The 17,851-nt window shown below is 39.9% G+C and overlaps 1 protein-coding gene across 5 annotated transcripts in view; it reads right to left on the bottom strand.

The window, feature by feature from the left end:
* Positions 1-17,851, bottom strand: part of ralgapa2 (Ral GTPase activating protein catalytic subunit alpha 2) — a 233,987-nt gene that overhangs the window by 58,123 nt on the left and 158,013 nt on the right. For all 5 annotated transcript variants that reach the window (XM_060934311.1, XM_060934314.1, XM_060934313.1 and 2 more), the window contains exons 25-31: positions 13,587-13,715; positions 11,363-11,491; positions 11,196-11,254; positions 10,432-10,540; positions 8,589-8,699; positions 8,397-8,465; positions 8,137-8,274 (exon numbers count right to left, since the gene is read on the bottom strand). In XM_060934311.1, the coding sequence (XP_060790294.1) occupies positions 8,137-8,274; positions 8,397-8,465; positions 8,589-8,699; positions 10,432-10,540; positions 11,196-11,254; positions 11,363-11,491; positions 13,587-13,715 (744 nt within the window). The remainder of the gene's footprint in view (positions 1-8,136; positions 8,275-8,396; positions 8,466-8,588; positions 8,700-10,431; positions 10,541-11,195; positions 11,255-11,362; positions 11,492-13,586; positions 13,716-17,851) is intronic.

Here is a 17,851-nt window from a genome sequence, read left to right as displayed (position 1 = left end):
AAGCTGGTTAATATTGGATAGTTTTCAGATTAGCCAACCTCACAACATAAGCCAAGTGATGACATATTGAATCAATAGAAACCATATTGCTTAAATCTGCCATGAAAGACAGATTTCGAAATTTTCAAAATTACATTGTCACAGAACTTAAGTATGGTCCTAAAATGATCATTTTGATAAGATGAGGGGGCCAATGAGGCTACAGAGACTTTTTTTTTAATAAATAACACCACAAGATTGTGTCAAATCAATGAACGCTGACAGATGTTTAATCAAAAACAGCCAGACAGACCCTTATAAAAGGAAATACTGTTCAAACTGACAGAGTGATAAAGGTCTCAGAATTTTGATAATGTTCATTAAGACCTACTGAATTATAAATATGGATCATTTTTAATTTGCCTGATCTCTAGAAATGTATTTAATGGAAACTTATTTTCAGTTCCTGATGGTATTTGTCCCTGGCAAAAACAGAAGAAACACCCAAAGGAACATTCTTTTAAATTGAAACGTCATGTGCAAATGTCGCCACATATGGATTATTCTAGCTGAGCCCTACAGTAGGCCACCATATGGAAGCGAGACATTATTAACCGTGCTAAGCCAGAAACCCTAATCAGAGTGGGCTTTATGGACTAATAATCAATTTCTCATCCAGTATGGCTGTGTATGAACGTGCTTAAACAGATGGCCAGGCCTCTGTTGGCTGGACAAGATAAGACACGGTCCAGCACAGTTTATCACAGTGCCTGAACAGGGCTGCTTTGTTTGATTTAATTAAGACTTTATCCCTTTGGCTCATTCTCAAACACAGCACATACAAGCAACAAGCCCAGAAGGTAAACAAACATGATCAGATACTGCCTAAAATCTATATTAAAAAGCTTTACCGATTTGCTATCTGATATAAGACACAAGATGTTACTACTTCATTATTTCAGTATTACGGTACCTAGAGACAACAAATGTTTCTCTTCATGCCATAAGAACTGTTGCTGGACTTCTATACGCGTATAATCTGATATGGACGATACAAGAAATCTCAATGCACAGTCCCACAAACCAACTAACTTATCTACAGTTATTTCTCCATGATGCGGAATGCCAGTGGTCAAATTCTGCAGTGCTTATTCTGTCTGGAACACAATGAGAAAGCTGAATTTTTAGCATGAGAAATGATGCAGATGCTCTCTGAAGAGGTTGTCTGCTTGGTGACTAAGTGGTTGGCTTGCATAGCAACAGTCCACTGGATAAGGGTATAGAAAGCTACTCAAACAGAGCCATTTGGAGATTTATACACAATTTCAGGCAGAAAAATTCTAAAGCTCTACCATTAGAAGAAAACCTATAGTGTAAATAATCTACCATAAAAAGTCTAAATACAGTTTAAAATCCTAAAACTCTCCCAACACAATCTTTTTACTGTAATTTATACCACAGAGCTGGTGAACGTTCGTTTCTAATTGGTCATAGGATGCTGATTAATTTTCCATAACAGCACAGCGTGGACAGTAGTGACAGCTGCCAGGTTGCACCCATTCTAATAGGTCATTGTTTCTAAAAGTATCAATACTTGAATAGTTGTTGTGCCACATAAACTGATTTAACTAACATATGTAATTGATACGTGACAGACTTTGAGGCTACGTTTACATTAGACCGTATCTGTCTCGTTTTCTTCGCGGATGCACTGTCCGTTTACATTAAACCGCCTGGAAATGCCGGGAAACGGGAATCCGCCAGCGTCCACGTATTCAATCCAGATCGTGTCAGCTCCGGTGCTGTGTAAACATTCAGAATACGCGGATACGCTGTGCTGAGCTCTAGCTGGCGTCTCATTGGACAACGTCACTGTGACATCCACCTTCCTGATTCGCTGGCGTTGGTCACGTGACGCGACTGCTGAAAAACGGCGTGGACTTCCGCCTTGTATCACCTTTCATTAAAGAGTATAAAAGTATGAAAATACTGCAAATACTGATGCAAATACTGCCCATTGTGTAGTTATGATTGTCTTTAGGCTTGCCATCCTTCCACTTGCAAGTGGTAAGTGATGTGCGCTGGGATCACACACACAGCGGCTCAGTCCCGAATCACAGCTTGTTCACTTCACTCGCGTGCTCTGTGAGCTGCGCAGGGCCGGAGTGCACACCCTCCAGAGGGCACTCGCTGTTCAGGGCGGAGTGATTTGGAGCGCAGGATGCCTGCGGAGCCGAGCGTATCCGTGTATTGGTGTTGCTGTGTGCACACTAATCGTTTTAAAAACGTTAATCTGATGATCCGCTGATACGGTCTAATGTAAACATGGGCTAAAGCATTTTGTAAGGAAATACTTATTTAGCGCTGTCAAGCTGTAACTTAGTTTTCTCACATAATAAAATCTATATAGGGGACCTTGTTGTTTCTTCGTAACACACTGCATTTTTGTCTTATTAACATGGAGGGGGGGCAGGCTGGTGAGAGAACGGTTGCTTACAGCTGTTACAGGCAAGTACTTTGTTGCAGATGTTACACAAATGTTAAATGGTATTATAAATGGCTATAACGATCTTTAATAAATCACAAAATTGTTCAGTATGTGCTGTTGGGGAAATAATTTCAGGGTTGCACCAGGTAATCCACTTCATATCGGGTCAATAATTCAAGTTATTGATTATTTTCCTAGATCAGCACGCCCCATCTTGTTTTATTCCACGTGTATTAAACATTAATGAACACTCAGGAGTTCTGGTACTGCAGGAGGTCTGAGCAGACATCATTAAAAAGCATCATGGTTCACACAAGAATGTGTTTCTTCCTAATCAACTGTAGTTCCGCGGAACTAAAAAGTGTGCTCCAAATAAATGTACTTCTCTGCATGATCTTTACCACCTTACTACTGTACTCCTCTTTATTTGCCTTGTTTGGAGCAGACATTGGTGGTCATGATCCTCCATTTTTCTCAGTCATTTGAGGTCCTTATGAATGTGTTCTTGTCAATGCTATTGTCAGTAGCCCAGTTGTTAAGGCTCTGCACATATTTTATTCTTTGCCTTCCTCTGTCGTTCTTTCCATGGATCTTACCCGTCACACTGAGCTGTTCTAATCCTCCTTTTCTGTTTACAGGTCCAACAAATTTTGTTTGTCTCTTCCTTATTGTTTCAATTAAGCTCCTTTTTACTCCTGCAAGGATTAAAGGGGAACTGAAGTAATTTTTAAACATGCTTTATTTCTTAATTAACGTGTTATTCAATTACGTTTTTGGTTTTAGTAACCTTATATCATGACTAGTATTGGCAACTAATTGCAGTTAAATATTATACTTATCAGCCTATTTGTTTTTTAGCCATGTTGAATGAAGTTCGTTTGGTCCACGGCAGGCGTCGCTTATCCCAGGGATGAAAGTGCATGTTGAGAAAAAAAATTTGAAAAGTAGTGGTGGGGGGGGCGGCCCGCAGGTCCCCAGTGGGGTCCAGGGGCAACGTCTCGGTGAGGGACCAGGGGGCGAAGCTGATGGATTTTGGCGATTTAAACACCCAAAACCCATTAATTTTAGCAATGAAATATATGTATTTTTCTCGAAGTTGATATCCCAATTCAACATGCCATCAACTGAAACTTTTGTATCATGACAAGTGTTCTTTCTTAAATATCATATCCCACCTTGTTTGACTTTTTCAGCATGTTCAGTGCAACCTTTTAGGTTTTGGAACAATAGACCCATAAATCAGGGATGAGAATAAAAAATATTTTAAAAGTCTGAAAAAACTGGGGCTAATGATTTTTGGCTATTTTTTTTTTTAACCCCAAAACCATTAATTTTATCAGCAAAAATTTGCAATTTATTTGGAAATAAATTCCCCTTCTTGGTGGACTCCCAGGTGAAAATGATTAATATGGTACAAGAGAATTGTTTTTAATCAATTCACATTTGATTTCAAAAAATCAATGCACCTTTTAATATAAACGAGCTCTACGGTATTATATATTTCTGCATTTTTGCTATTCATGTCTTTGAATACTCTAATCCTTTAAAATGAAGTGCAAACCAGAAAAAAGTTCTATCATATAATTCTCTTAAGCTTTCTTCTGATGTTATCATGGTAGCAGGAGGTCTTGCATATTAAGCAGGCAACATTCAACATCACTTATCACTTCCCTTTCAACTGTTGTGTGTACTAACTAGGATTTATCTGGACAGGATGTTGTGTAATGTAATACAGATACCATATGGTCAATTTGAAGATCAAGATGGTGATTTTGAATTAAAGAACAGGCATGTACAATGGGCATTACATATTGGAATTTTTTTTTTTTTTAAATCAAAAACTAGAAGTTCATCACGGCCTAAAAAATTTGGGCAGACGCTCCCGTGCGACACATACCAGCAATTCCGTCCCCCTATGAAATGAGCAATAAGTAGAAGAGTTATACATGCTATCATACTTAAAATTTCATCAGAAATATAGATATGATACTATGATTCTCCCCAACATGCTACATTAGATAAGCTAACCCCATTTATAAAAGATACACACTTATATATGACATGTAATTGATATATATTTTTTGGGGCGCGCGCTCTCTCTCCGCCATGCCGATCCTGTAGGCTGCACTGACTCAACTGAAAACTCCGGTCCTCGAGAAAAGAGATAAAAGCCCGCCCACACTGAAAGCTGATTGGTTTATTTTGCTGAGTAACCAAATCAAGATGCTCTTTGTCTGGCATGCGCTACATGAACAGGCACACAGGCAGTGTTGCCAGATTGGGCGGTTTTAAGTGCATTTTGTCGGGTTTTGAACATATTTTGGGCTGGAAAACGTCAGCAGTATCTGGCAACACTGCACACAGTCTCCCTCGCATGCGCACATTCTAAGATGCGTGATGCAGACCTTAATGTTGCGCGCGCGCACGCTCTTGCTCGCTTCTATCAATATGCAGGAGACTCCTGGAACTTCCGGGAGACTTGGGATGTCTGCGTTATAAGGTGACCACAGATCGTTAATCATACCCCCCCCCAAAAAAAAATTCTCAACGGATTTACATCGATCTCAAAAACGATCATTTTGGTCTGAAAAAGTCGGAAATCCGCCAATCGGCGGAAAATTCTCATCCCTGTTATCCACGTGATCTTCATGAGACTTGTGCGAGACTTCGAAACGTGAAGCATCAGCCAGGTGTCAGTGCCGCCATTTTGAAAACTGTTTTCCAAACGAAATATTGCATAAAAATGAGTTTAAATGACGATTACTGCCTACTTTTTTCAAACCTTCCTGATTGCTATCAAAACAAACAAAACTTCCAGCTTGATTACATCAGCATTTGAAAGAGGGCGTGCGCGTCTTTTGACAACATTGGCAGATGTTGGTGACTTTGATTTCCGCTGTACGTTTTACTTCCGTCCTACGAAGTCTCGCACAGGTCTCAACGAATCTTGTTTACGGCCATTGCTTTGACATACGGACTGATATATTACATAGCATATTTCAAACACTCATAACTTGCTATAGCAGTGACAAAATAGCAATCAAAAATGCATTCCTACATTTAATAAAATGAAAAATAGAATTTTAATAATAAAAAAATTTGCCTTCAGGTCTCCTTTAAGACTTCTTGGTTCGTCTTCATCTCCTTCCAGGATATTTTCATGACTCTTCTGAGAAACCACATCTCTGCTGCGTCTAATTTCTTTTTGAGGTCACTGGTAATTGTCCAGCACTCACATCCATATAGAAATACCGACCAGACATATGCCTTTAAAACTCTTATTTTGGTATCCATTTTGGGGTTTCTGTTTGTCATTATGGACTCTAACTTTCTGAAGGTTTCCTTTGCCATTACACTTCTCCTTTTCACCTCTGAGATTCAGTTCCCATCCAATGTTGGCATGTATCCCAGGGATCTGAATTTGCTCACTTGTTTAATAATATCTTTATTGCTTACTGTACTTTGCTTGCTTTCTTGGTGACAACCATGCATTCTGTTTTCTTAAAGCATATACGCAGAACCACGGCCTCACTTTCATTTATAAATGCCTTGAGACCTCAAGAATGGCACAGGAATAGTTTTAAGCGTTAACAATAAATCTAATATAGTCATTTTTACGATTAAAGTGGTTTATATAGGTAGCGGTCTGAGTGAATGACCTTGATGTCCGTAACGTCACAGCAGGAAGTCTATCGGTCTCATCGCCATTTCCGCTATACTAAAACACAGAACTGACTGCAACGCTGAGCCTCCATTTTCAGCTAATTTATCACCATGCCAAGTAGATGTGTTTTTGGCTGGTACAGCAACACGACAGAAGGTGGATTTATGTTGCATTCATGGTCCAATAATGTTCAAACTGCAAAGATTTGGACACGTTTTGTGAGAAGTTCACGAGCGCATCGGGCACCCATGAAGTGGTCTCTCCTCTGCGCTGCACATTTTACTGAGGACTCGTATGAGACCTCTGATCTGTTGAGGAGCGTTAGCTATAAGCCCGTATTGAAAGAGGGTGCAGTATCAACAAAAGAAACTACAAGAAATGGAAAGTATTTATTTAATTAATTTTTTTAAAAGGAAAGTGAGTTCAGTTGCACCAGTCCTCCTGGAGTGAGCCGAGGGTTGTTGCTAAAACCCGGGACGGGACATATGGCTTGGGCAGTGACCTCCCTGCAGATGTTGCGTAAACCGGTGACATCCCGTTGCCTCCCGGGTTTTAGTAATTGCCTGAGCCCAGCAGTAATGGCGGAATACACAATATGAAGAAAAGTGAATGAGTGGAGCAGCCGTCTTATTTCTAAACTGGACATTGTTGCCATCTCGCCCTTGCGTGGAAGAAATGAATGAATGGAGAACTGAATGAACAACTGAAAGTCAGATTCTTTCAAAAACAATCGGCTTTCAAGAAGCGAGAACGCAGACGGGTAAGCTCTGACTCATTTAGATCAAAAAAAAAAAAAACCACACACAACACGTTTAACTGCATTTAGATTAATACATGTAACTTGTATTGTGTATTTAAGTTACTGGTATAAGATTATTTAATTTGATTCAGAATGTGATTGTCTCAGTTCATCTGATTATTTAATTTGCCTTTTACGTTTTTTCAGTGAAAATGCATACATGTACATGTATGTTGCACAAGTTATAACACCTATCCTGTTTTAATGAGTCAACCCACAATCAATGAAGTCAAATCAGTCTTTGTTGAGCAAGTCGGAAACGGTATTTCTTACTTTCACCATAAATTTTTATTTATATGACTTTGGTCTATAGCTGTCAAAGACCTTGGGCTTAAAACCGGTTCCTGCTGTGATGTCACGCACTCAGGGTTGGCTGGCTCAGCGGGGCAGCTCGAATGCCACCTTTGCGGTCGATTTTAACGTTCAAATATATATATATATATATATATATATATATATATATATATATATATATATATATATTTTTTTTTTATTCCCATTTATGCAGCATACAAGAGTCAAGGATGGAGACACTATCCACTAAATGTATTTAAGAATATAGGCTCTGCGTATCTCCTTTAAATGTTTAGTTCTAATCCTTTAGATCGAGTTTCCATCCTTACCGCCTTACTACAAAAGGCAAAATTAGGGCACGAGTTAAGCATGCTTGTGGTGTACTGTACTTAACACTGATAAAAATAAATTGGAAAATAAAGTAAACCTACTGTGCATATAATGACTAGCTGTGAATGATTAACAGTCATATGAGTGAAGGGGGACATTAATGACATTTATTTCATCCTTTTTGTCTTTGCACCAGGTGCAGTTTCTCTCATATGATGATGAGTCGAATTCTCAAGTTCAGCATTCGTTGGCAGGCTTATCAATTGAACAATAGGGTATTTAAATAATTTGACCATTTTTTTCCCTCTGAGCATGACATCTGCACAAAGGTCTGTGGCCGACCGCATCTGCTCAACAGCAAGGGACTAATATCTCATTCACTTTGTGCCCTGATCCCTCATCACTGTTTGATGCTTAACTAGGAGTTTTCCTCTGCTACTTGATTACTGAACCTTTGTCTTGAATCAAGAAAGAATATACCATATCATCAAAGCATGTTGTGATTGCATTTGAGACGTAATGCACTATATGGAGTTTTTAATTGGGGGGGGGGGGGGGGGGGGGGGGGGGGGGGTTACTTACCCTGTATATGTAGTCCAGAAGAGGCGTTTTGTGAGATGCAGGGTCATCCAGCATAGGCATGGTGATGGGCTCCAGTAAGATGGACAGAGGGACAGCCATGCACCAGTCAAGCAGGCAGAGCAGCAAGGATACCATTAACTACAGCGTAAAAAAAGGCAGACCATTCAGCTAATACATGCAGTACACTTTCATTTATGGGCCACCAAGTTAAATAAATAAATAAATAAACCCTTCAGGTCCTTTAGCGCTTCTGTACTTACTTTTTTATCTGCCTCTACTGTAGAGTGCTCGGCACTGGGCAGAAGGAATGCAATCGTTGCTACAAAGATCTACAAAGGGAAGCAAACAAAAAAAAAATCAATCACTGTTTTTCCTCAGCCAAAGTACCACAGTGAAAGCGATAATTTATGCCCACATTTTGTCTAGTCAAAAGGAGACCCACATGCACATACTTCAATTATTCTTTTAGGGAGAGACTGCTCCAGTTTCTGCAGGTGCTGCCAGTGACAGATCAGCAGCTGGAAGATGTCACAGGCTGCATGGGCCACAACCTTATTGCCAAACTGAAAGGAGAAGGGGGAAAGGATTTTCAGAACAAAAAACAGAGAACAAAGATCTGTGATGTAACCGTTTCATCTCAGAAATGAATATTCTTGAAAAAAAGATGGATATGGATAAATAATAATATTAAACTGCATGCTTTTAAGATGTACGTATGAAGCTAAATCATGACTTGCTCGTCTAAAAAATAAAATAAAATAAAAAACCCTGCACAGCTACATGGATTTCAGTGTAATGGATTTTGACTATTGCTATATACACAATTATCTCTAGAGCTGGGCTTTGGTCATTTGGAATTTGATTAAATTCTCTGGTACTGCATGAACAGTTTTCTAACCATGTCCTGATAGACAGTCTAATAGAAGATTAAATAGCGAAAGACAAAAAAAAAAAAAGAAAAAAGATGCTCCAATAATCCCTCCAGCTGCGTTTAGTGCTCTTACAGGATGGCTCCTTTTACCCACCATCTACTACCTCTTTTTTTCCCCTCCATGTCAAGTTGTACACCTCTGAAAGGTCGATTTTTGGGTGGGAGAGGGCATGGAATGAAAAAGCTTACAATGGGGTACATTATCGGAGGGTAAGTGGTTGAGAAATGATTGCACCATGTCCCTGCACTTTTTGTTGTTCTCAAAAACAGAAAAAGAATAGCAGACTGGTCTATTGTCCTTTCCAGGTATTCCACTAATCGTGTGTAAACCCACATGCATGCATACACACACACAACAAAGAATATTAATAGTAGGCCAATACACAAGAAAGACAACAGAGCTCTTATTTTATTTCTTTTTCTTTCCTGTGTGTTTGTGTAGTTTGGTGTTTGAGTGTTTTGTCCGCCGGTTGTGGTGTAGCTCCGGACCCAGTTTGGGGCGTCGGTTCCCTCCAGGCCTTGGTTCGCTGTAGGTGATGCCTGCGCTCCCAGCCGTGGACTGCAGTGAGCTCGTTGCTCATTTCACATTGTGGTTGTCCAGTGCTCTGTGCTTTGGTGCTTGGCGTGATGTTGCTTGATGTTGCTGCGGAGGCTGTGCAAGCGGTTTGGGACACACCAGCGCTCTGCGTGGCGGTGCTTCTCTGCTCGCTTTGTGGATCCACAGCGTGGTGTTCGAGTGATGTTGCTGACGGTGTCACGGCGGCGGTGCTGGAGATTTGGGACTTGTTTTCATGCGCCTTTTGGTGGGACTGTGGCTGCTACACCACGGGAATTACATCCTGACCCCTACTTGGTGGACTTTTTACTTATTTTTTATTATATTTTTATTTATTTATTTTTTTATTTATTTTTTCTTTCCTTGTCTATAATTGTAAAGCGTCCTTGGGTTTTTTGAAAGGCGCTATATAAATTTAACTTATAATAATAATAATAATAATAATAATAATAATAATGTTGTCAAAGTGGGCTCCAGAGACTCCAAAGGGTTCTTGAAGCACAGTCAGTTAAAATATTGTCACAGTGGTGGAAATCCCAACCCACCATGATCAAATAATTATTTATTTTGCGTTCTTATAGATATTAGACTGTTTAATTGGCCAGGTGAACTGAAACAAGCAGATCTCTAAAACACAACAGCATGCCTAATATTTGAATCATTGAAAATAAATATGCACTGAAAGGGCTCTGATTTTTTTTTAATTGATTTATTTACAGTTAAAGGGATCCCGGAGTGCAAAACATTTGAGAACCCCTGTTATAAAGCACCGCACGGGAGGAGCGTGAACTACAGAAAACATACTAACCTTTAAAGTGACACCGAGCACGTTAATCGCATCATTTACTTGCTGGTGTATCTTCTGCTGCCCCAGCTCCTCACACACCCAGAGACCCAGACTGCAGATAGCAACACACCTACAAAACAAACGCGTGGAAGACGCAGTTCACGGACACATGGAATATTATAATCTTTCAAAACCCCTCACTTGCTTTGTTTAGGCATAAGTGAAAGTGCCACAACTCTAAAAATGAGTTAATGTGATCGGCTCAGTTTCACAAATAAGCAAGAAAACTTATTTTTATTCTGTATATCGTCTTTATAATAGATGGATGGTGGTTAGTTTGTTTTGAGCTCAAAGTAAAAGGGAGCATTACAAATTGGTGGCGAATCAAAATAGTAGTGCTTTTGGCTGGGAATAGTGACTGTCCTATTCCCTGGAGCTTTTATTTACACTTCTGCACACACGTCTACAATCCAAGCCTGTGAAGGGTTTGTAGGACTCCATTTCCAGCCAAGCTGCTGACAGTGATCATCAAATTTTAATATAAAATGTGACACTCGTTACATTATAAATTGTACAGAGGTGGCATGGTAGAAAAGAGATGTTACATTTCCAAACTAAATCACCATGACAAGTTCAATTCAATAGCGATATAAGGCCATATCTTGGGAGATAAGGAGGTTTTTCTTTATCTAGCACTTTAACATACGTTAATATATATTTTTAATATGTTAAATGTGCCAGTCCTACTTTGAATAAAAAATAAGGTAAAAATGAACGAAGTTTACCTGGCCCCTTCATTTGGCTCGTTACGTGCTGTCTTCAGCAGGACTTTTACAAGGTAGTCCTAAAGAAAGCAACATCATTCACATGACTGAAGGCTTTACCATGTGACAAATAACCAAACAAAATATGCTGACGTGACTTGTGAAGGAAAAGACCATACAGCACATACCTTCAAGTCGTCTTTGCCAACCATAATATCCTGAGATTTTGGTGCAGACTGCAGTGAAGGTATCTGCTGGTACAGGCTGGGGAAGCAGACCAGAGAGCCAAGCACTGTCTGAGCTTCAATCCTAGGAGACTGTTAAACAAATCAAGTTTATTTGTATAGCGCTTTTAACAATAGACATTGCCGCAAAGCAGCTTGACAGAATTTGAATGACTTTAAACATGAGCTAATTTTATCCCTAATCTATCCCCAATGAGCAAGCCTGTGGCGACAGTGACGAGGAAAAACTCCCTCAGACGACATGAAGAAACCTCGAGAGGAACCAGACTCAAAAGGGAACCCATCCTCATTTGGGTGATAACAGACAACGTGATAACATTTTTAACAGTTTTAACTAGTGCTGTCAAGCGATTAAAACATTTAATCGCGATTAATGTCGTGACTGTCATAGTTAACTCGCGATTAATCGCAATTTAATCGCACATTTTTGTCACATGAAAAACCATTGTAATTCTCTTATCAGCATAAAAAAGTGAATGGGCTTGCTCACCGTTCAAACTACGGGGGTACTCGGGGGATCCGAGATCCCCTGAAACAGACATGAGATCCCTTGAAAACATGATTTGGGAAATGTTGAGGGGTCTCTAAAATATTGGCAAAATGATGTTTATTGGCATAGCAATCGTGTGTAACGGGAAGCATTTGCATATCCGAAGTGAGCGCGCGATGGAGAGCTGCGCTCTAAGACAAGCGCAAGCACCCAACCACCCACCCCCAAGGGAAAAAAAGGGACTCCCCGAAAATATCGGCATAGTTCGAACACTGGTTGTACCAATGTTTTTTTTTTATTGCAGAGCATAACACGTCTTGTCACAGCCACTGCAAAGTCGGGCTGGAGCCACCGATGGGAAAACGAAACCTAAGCCGAGCACCGTGGCTCTTCGGCGGAGGGCAGAGGACTCTGGCTGTGCGGGGCGTGGCATTACAGTCTAGCTGCTATCGTTTTTCTAAGCAAAGTCTCTGTTCCAAGTTCCTGGCAGTTTCAAAAGCTTATGAAAAACCTACATCATGTCACAGAGCGTTAATCTCGCGATAAATAAATTATCGCCGTTAAAATTGAGTCAAGTTAACGCGTTAATAACGTGACATTTTTGACAGCACTAGTTTTAACATGAAGTCTGTTTTGTTGAAGTTATAAACTCTTCACTGATGGAAACTTGAGTGCAAAACTTCATAACAACTGCAGTAATCCAGTTAATTACTTTAATTACTGAACTCATAGCCAACAAAGAATATGAGCATATTAGTTGCTTCATTTTGTATATAGATAAGTGGACATAAGTCAAAGTTTTTGACAGATAAAGAACTTCACTACAGCATGTATTGTATTTCCCCGTCCAGTACATTTTGTGTTTGGTCATCAATACTGAAGTCAAATCAGGCGACTCGGCCAAATCAGCCAGTTCAGTTGACTAAGCGGAATGTGTAGGCCACAAAGTCCATCGGCCAATCAGACAATCAAAAACATCATATTTGCAGTTCCACAGTAGAGCACTGATGGGAGGTTTTCAGTCTTAAAATGTTGCCACAGCCTGGTACAAACACAAGATACTTCCAGAATCCTTTATAAAGGCAGCACGGCGGTGTAGTGGTTAGCACGGTTGCCTCACAGCAAGAAGGTTCTGGGTTCGAGCCCAGCGGCCGGCGAGGGCCTTTGTGTGTGGAGTTTGCATGTTCTCCCCGTGTCTGTGTGGGTTTCCTCCGGGTGCTCCGGTTTCCCCCACAATCCAAAGACACGCGGTTAGGTTAATATGGGACGGCCTTGGGCTGAGGTGCCCTTGAGCGAGGCACCTAACTCTCAACTGCTCCCTGGGTGCTGTTAGCATGGCTGCCCACTGCTCTGGGTATGTGTGTGCGCTCATTGTTTACGTGTGTGTTCACTGCTTCAGATGGGTTAAATGCAGAGAGGAAATTCACAAGTTGTGCTTTCTTTTCTTTCTAAAGCTTAACTGATAATTGTGATTTCATTATGTTTTGACTGATTTCGCAACACAAATGTGAAAAACATGACTTTCAGCTTTTGTCATATTAAATATTTACATTTGGTAATGCTGAAATTCTCCCGACAAATCATTTCTCCATTAAGCTTGCACTTCTAAACTAATGCCTTTGATACTGCAGATAGAAAGAAAGCATGTGAGCGTACACAGGACAGAGGCACTGATACCTCAGAGTTGTCTGAGTTGAGGACACGAGCAGCAGCAGTGATGAAGTCCCTGACCAACATGCTGAAGCCTGGCATGCCAAGGAAGAAGAAACGTGGTGAGCACCACTTGATCATTGTGTTCAGCACATCCTGGCAGCAAGACAGACGAGAGAGAGAAAAGATAAAATGGTTTCACCCTTTATCTACTGGATGGATCTGGGTTTATACATGAGAAATATATACACTTATGTTTTCTACTAAAATGCACTTTTAAATGAGCAAACAATACAGCAATCACAACCTTTACATAACAGACTCAAATAGCAATAATAATAATAATAATAATAATAATAATAAATGCGTATGCACAAACACACTTCCAACATGCATGACCTTTGTTTGCATCTCTACATTCATCTCCCTGAATTGATTTTTTTTGTATAAAGGTGGGCAAAAAAATGCATATAAACAGGGAGAAAACAAACCAAAAACGACAACACAACCACCAATAAAGGATGGGGGGGGGGGGGGGGGGGAGAAGAGACCTGCTGAGATAAAGATGTAAAATTGGGAGAAACGTTGAGTTCACATGGACATTTTATGCTCATTTTGCAATAATTGACCTTTGCGATGCAGAGCAAGTAGTAGTAATTAACTGCCATAAAACTGCAGGATGATTACTCGAAATGAATGCTTTGGAGGAAACAGCAATTCTGCCAAAGCGGTTCCATTATGCAGCTGTAAATACAGCAAACTCAATCATAATGCAGTTTGTTTTGAAAAGGCACACGCAGACCTAGGGGTTGGGACGACTGACAATAGTCTTCAAAGCAACTGAATGCTGCGCATTTGAGAAACAGCTTCGCAATTCTTCCATTGCGAGAGATGAGAATCCGGCTTCTATATGTATTCTTATTCTTTCATGAACACCATTTTTTTATGAATTTACATAATATATAAAATTAATAAGATATGTTAACTGATAAAAATGAAGGCATTTGTGGAAAAAAATCAGATTTATTTTTCATACAAGCCACTTTCAGGACATGTAGAACCAAAACTCTGACATAAATCTTTATTTCACACTGTGAGGAAATCGATGAATTATTTTGACAAATTTGGGTACTTTTGGTTTGTGAATGTGTCTATATAACAAAAGCAAATCACATGTTTGCTTGAAGATATGAAGTTTATCTTCATGTGTTGAACAACTCATTTTTTCATACAAAAGACATTGCGGATCTGAGTGACATAATTTCCCGATATTTCACTCCAGTGACGTCACTCCCAATGTTTTCCCGCTGACCGGACACGCATTGTCAAAATGACGAACTGGTTCAAAATTAAAATTCTTTTGATTAACTTGCCTTTTTTTTGGGGGGGGGGGGGGGGGGGGGGGGGAGAATGTGTCCATATAATATAAAGAACATTATATTGTGGTTCAAAGATATGAAGTTTATCTTCATGTGTTGAAAATATTTTCACTCGTTTGCATCGCTCACTTGTGAATATATTCCCCACCCGAAGATAAATTTCATATCTTCGCTCAACTGTGTAATATCCTCCATGGTTTTCCCCAAAGCGTTTTAGCGTATCGGGCCCGATACGCTTGCTCTGCCTGCCGATACACTTTGTCGCTTTAGTTAAAATCCGATACACTTAGATTTATACCGATACGTGAAATTTCCTACCCACAAGTAACAAGTAACAGAGCAAATAACAGATCCATTTACATACTGATTGATGTGTGTTAAACAAGCGGTCTTTTTTTTTCCAATGTTTGTGTTGATTCTGTCAAAGTAATATGTCCGTGTGGTATGATGTAAACAAACTGTAATCTGTCGGCTATGTCAAGATCACGTGTTCAAACCGTCCAATAAAAATATCGAAAGAAAACATCAGACATCCCGGAATGTTGTCCCCCACCAGACGGACAAAGCCGGCTGACTTTAATAAGCTAGGAGAAGACTCGCTGGACAATTTGATCCACATCAGCATGGATGACAGCGAGATGGACTATGAGAGGGCTGCCCAACATTGCGCCAAGCAAAAGCCAAGGAGAATTAATCTGCTTTAAAGGAGTAGAAAACTTAATTCATTAGTTTGGGTTTGCAGAAAGATTATGTACTTATAAACACTCTCACGAAGTGAAGTTGTCCAAATGTGTCAAATATAGCATAATTTCAAATAATAATCAGAAGCATTTTTGGCAGTGTGATGTCACTGGGATCCGTTTAACAAAAGAAGGCTCCGGATTATTCTTTTGTTAAAGGCACACAGTGACATCACACTGCCAAATCTCATCTCATCTCATTATCTCTAGCCGCTTTATCCTTCTACAGGGTCGCAGGCAAGCTGGAGCCTATCCCAGCTGACTACGGGCGAAAGGCGGGGTACACCCTGGACAAGTCGCCAGGTCATCACAGGGCTGACACATAGACACAGACAACCATTCACACTCACATTCACACCTACGGTCAATTTAGAGTCACCAGTTAACTTAACCTGCATGTCTTTGGACTGTGGGGGAAACCGGAGCACCCGGAGGAAACCCACGCGGACACGGGGAGAACATGCAAACTCCGCACAGAAAGGCCCTCGCCGGCCCCGGGGCTCGAACCCAGGACCTTCTTGCTGTGAGGCGACAGCGCTAACCACTACACCACTGTGCCGCCCCCACACTGCCAAATATGCTCATCATTATTATTCAAAATTATGCTACATCTGACACTTGACAAATTCTCTTCATGAATGTGTCTATAAGTACATAATCTTTCTGCAAACCTAAGTTTTCTTTTCCTTTAAATATGTTTTAATCCTAATCTAGTCCATTTAATAAGGTGCCAAAATTTAAACTTTATAATATGCAGTTGCCTTACTTTTCTTTTCAGTGTATCTTAGTTATACATATATTATGGTAATAGCATCAGAAACATTCTAAATCATTACAGTTATAGTAATACAGCAATTTATTTTAAGGTGGCAGTTCTTAGGTTCAGATCCCTTTGTGATCAACAGGAGGTCATGATGATCGATTCTCTTCACTGGATTGCATAAGATGGAGCAAACCACTGGTCATATTTTCATGCACATTTTTGTTACAGCACTACTTGATCATAGATAATTAAGGGATCCCCGTAGATTTTCAGTCCATCATATACCCAAGTAATCTATAACAAACAGTTTAACTTGCATGTTGAACTTTAAGGTGAAATTTCAAATGTGTATACATTAATACTATTTAGGTCAGAAATCACTGAAACACTGGTAAAATCCATCCTATCATCACGTATCTAAAACCTCTCAGAGACCCTGAAAATGCACCCGAGAGCATCTATTTTCAAAAAATTTTCCGGGGGGGCATGCCCCTGCACCCCCCCAGTTGTGTTTAATGCCTTTGTGCCATTGGCGCTCAATTGTCTGTGCATTATCACACCAGAACTTAGGGCTTTAATTTTTTTCTGGGGAAAACACTGATCCACTGATCCTCTCTCTCTTATTTATACACACGTTTATATATATATATATATATATATATATATATATATATATATATATATATATATACACACACACACACATACATACACACACACACACACACACATATACACACACACACAGTGGTGCTTGAAAGTTTGTGAACCCTTTAGAATTTTCTATATTTCTGCATAATATGACCTAAAACGTCATCAGATTTTCACACAAGTCCTAAAAGTAGATAAAGAGAACCCAGTTAAACAAATGAGACAAAAATATTATACTTGGTCATTTATTTATTGAGGAAAATTATCTAATATTACATATCTGTGACTGGCAAAAGTATGTGAACCTCTAGGATTAGCAGTTAATTTGAAGGTGAAATTAGAGTCAGGTGTTTTCAATCAATGGGATGACAATCAGGTGTGAGTGGGCACCCTGTTTTATTTAAAGAACAGGGATCTATCAAAGTCTGATCTTCACAACACATGTTTGTGGAAGTGTATCATGACACGAACAAAGGAGATTTCTGAGGACCTCAGAAAAAGTGTTGTTGATGCTCATCAGGCTGGAAAAGGTTACAAAACCATCTCTGAAGAGTTTGGACTCCACCAATCCACAGTCAGACAGATTGTGTACAAATGGAGGAAATTCAAGACCATTGTTACCCTCCCTAGGAGTGGTCAACCAACAAAGATCACTCCAAGAGCAAGGCGTGCAATAGTCGGTGAGGTCACAAAGGACCCCAGGGTAACTTCTAAGCAACTGAAGGCCTCTCTCACATTGGCTAATGTTAATGTTCATGA

This window comes from Neoarius graeffei, chromosome 11, assembly GCF_027579695.1.
Source record: "Neoarius graeffei isolate fNeoGra1 chromosome 11, fNeoGra1.pri, whole genome shotgun sequence".
Classification (NCBI taxonomy): domain Eukaryota; kingdom Metazoa; phylum Chordata; class Actinopteri; order Siluriformes; family Ariidae; genus Neoarius; species Neoarius graeffei.
Note: the sequence above shows the minus strand (reverse complement) of the source record. Positions and strands in the feature narration are given on the sequence as shown.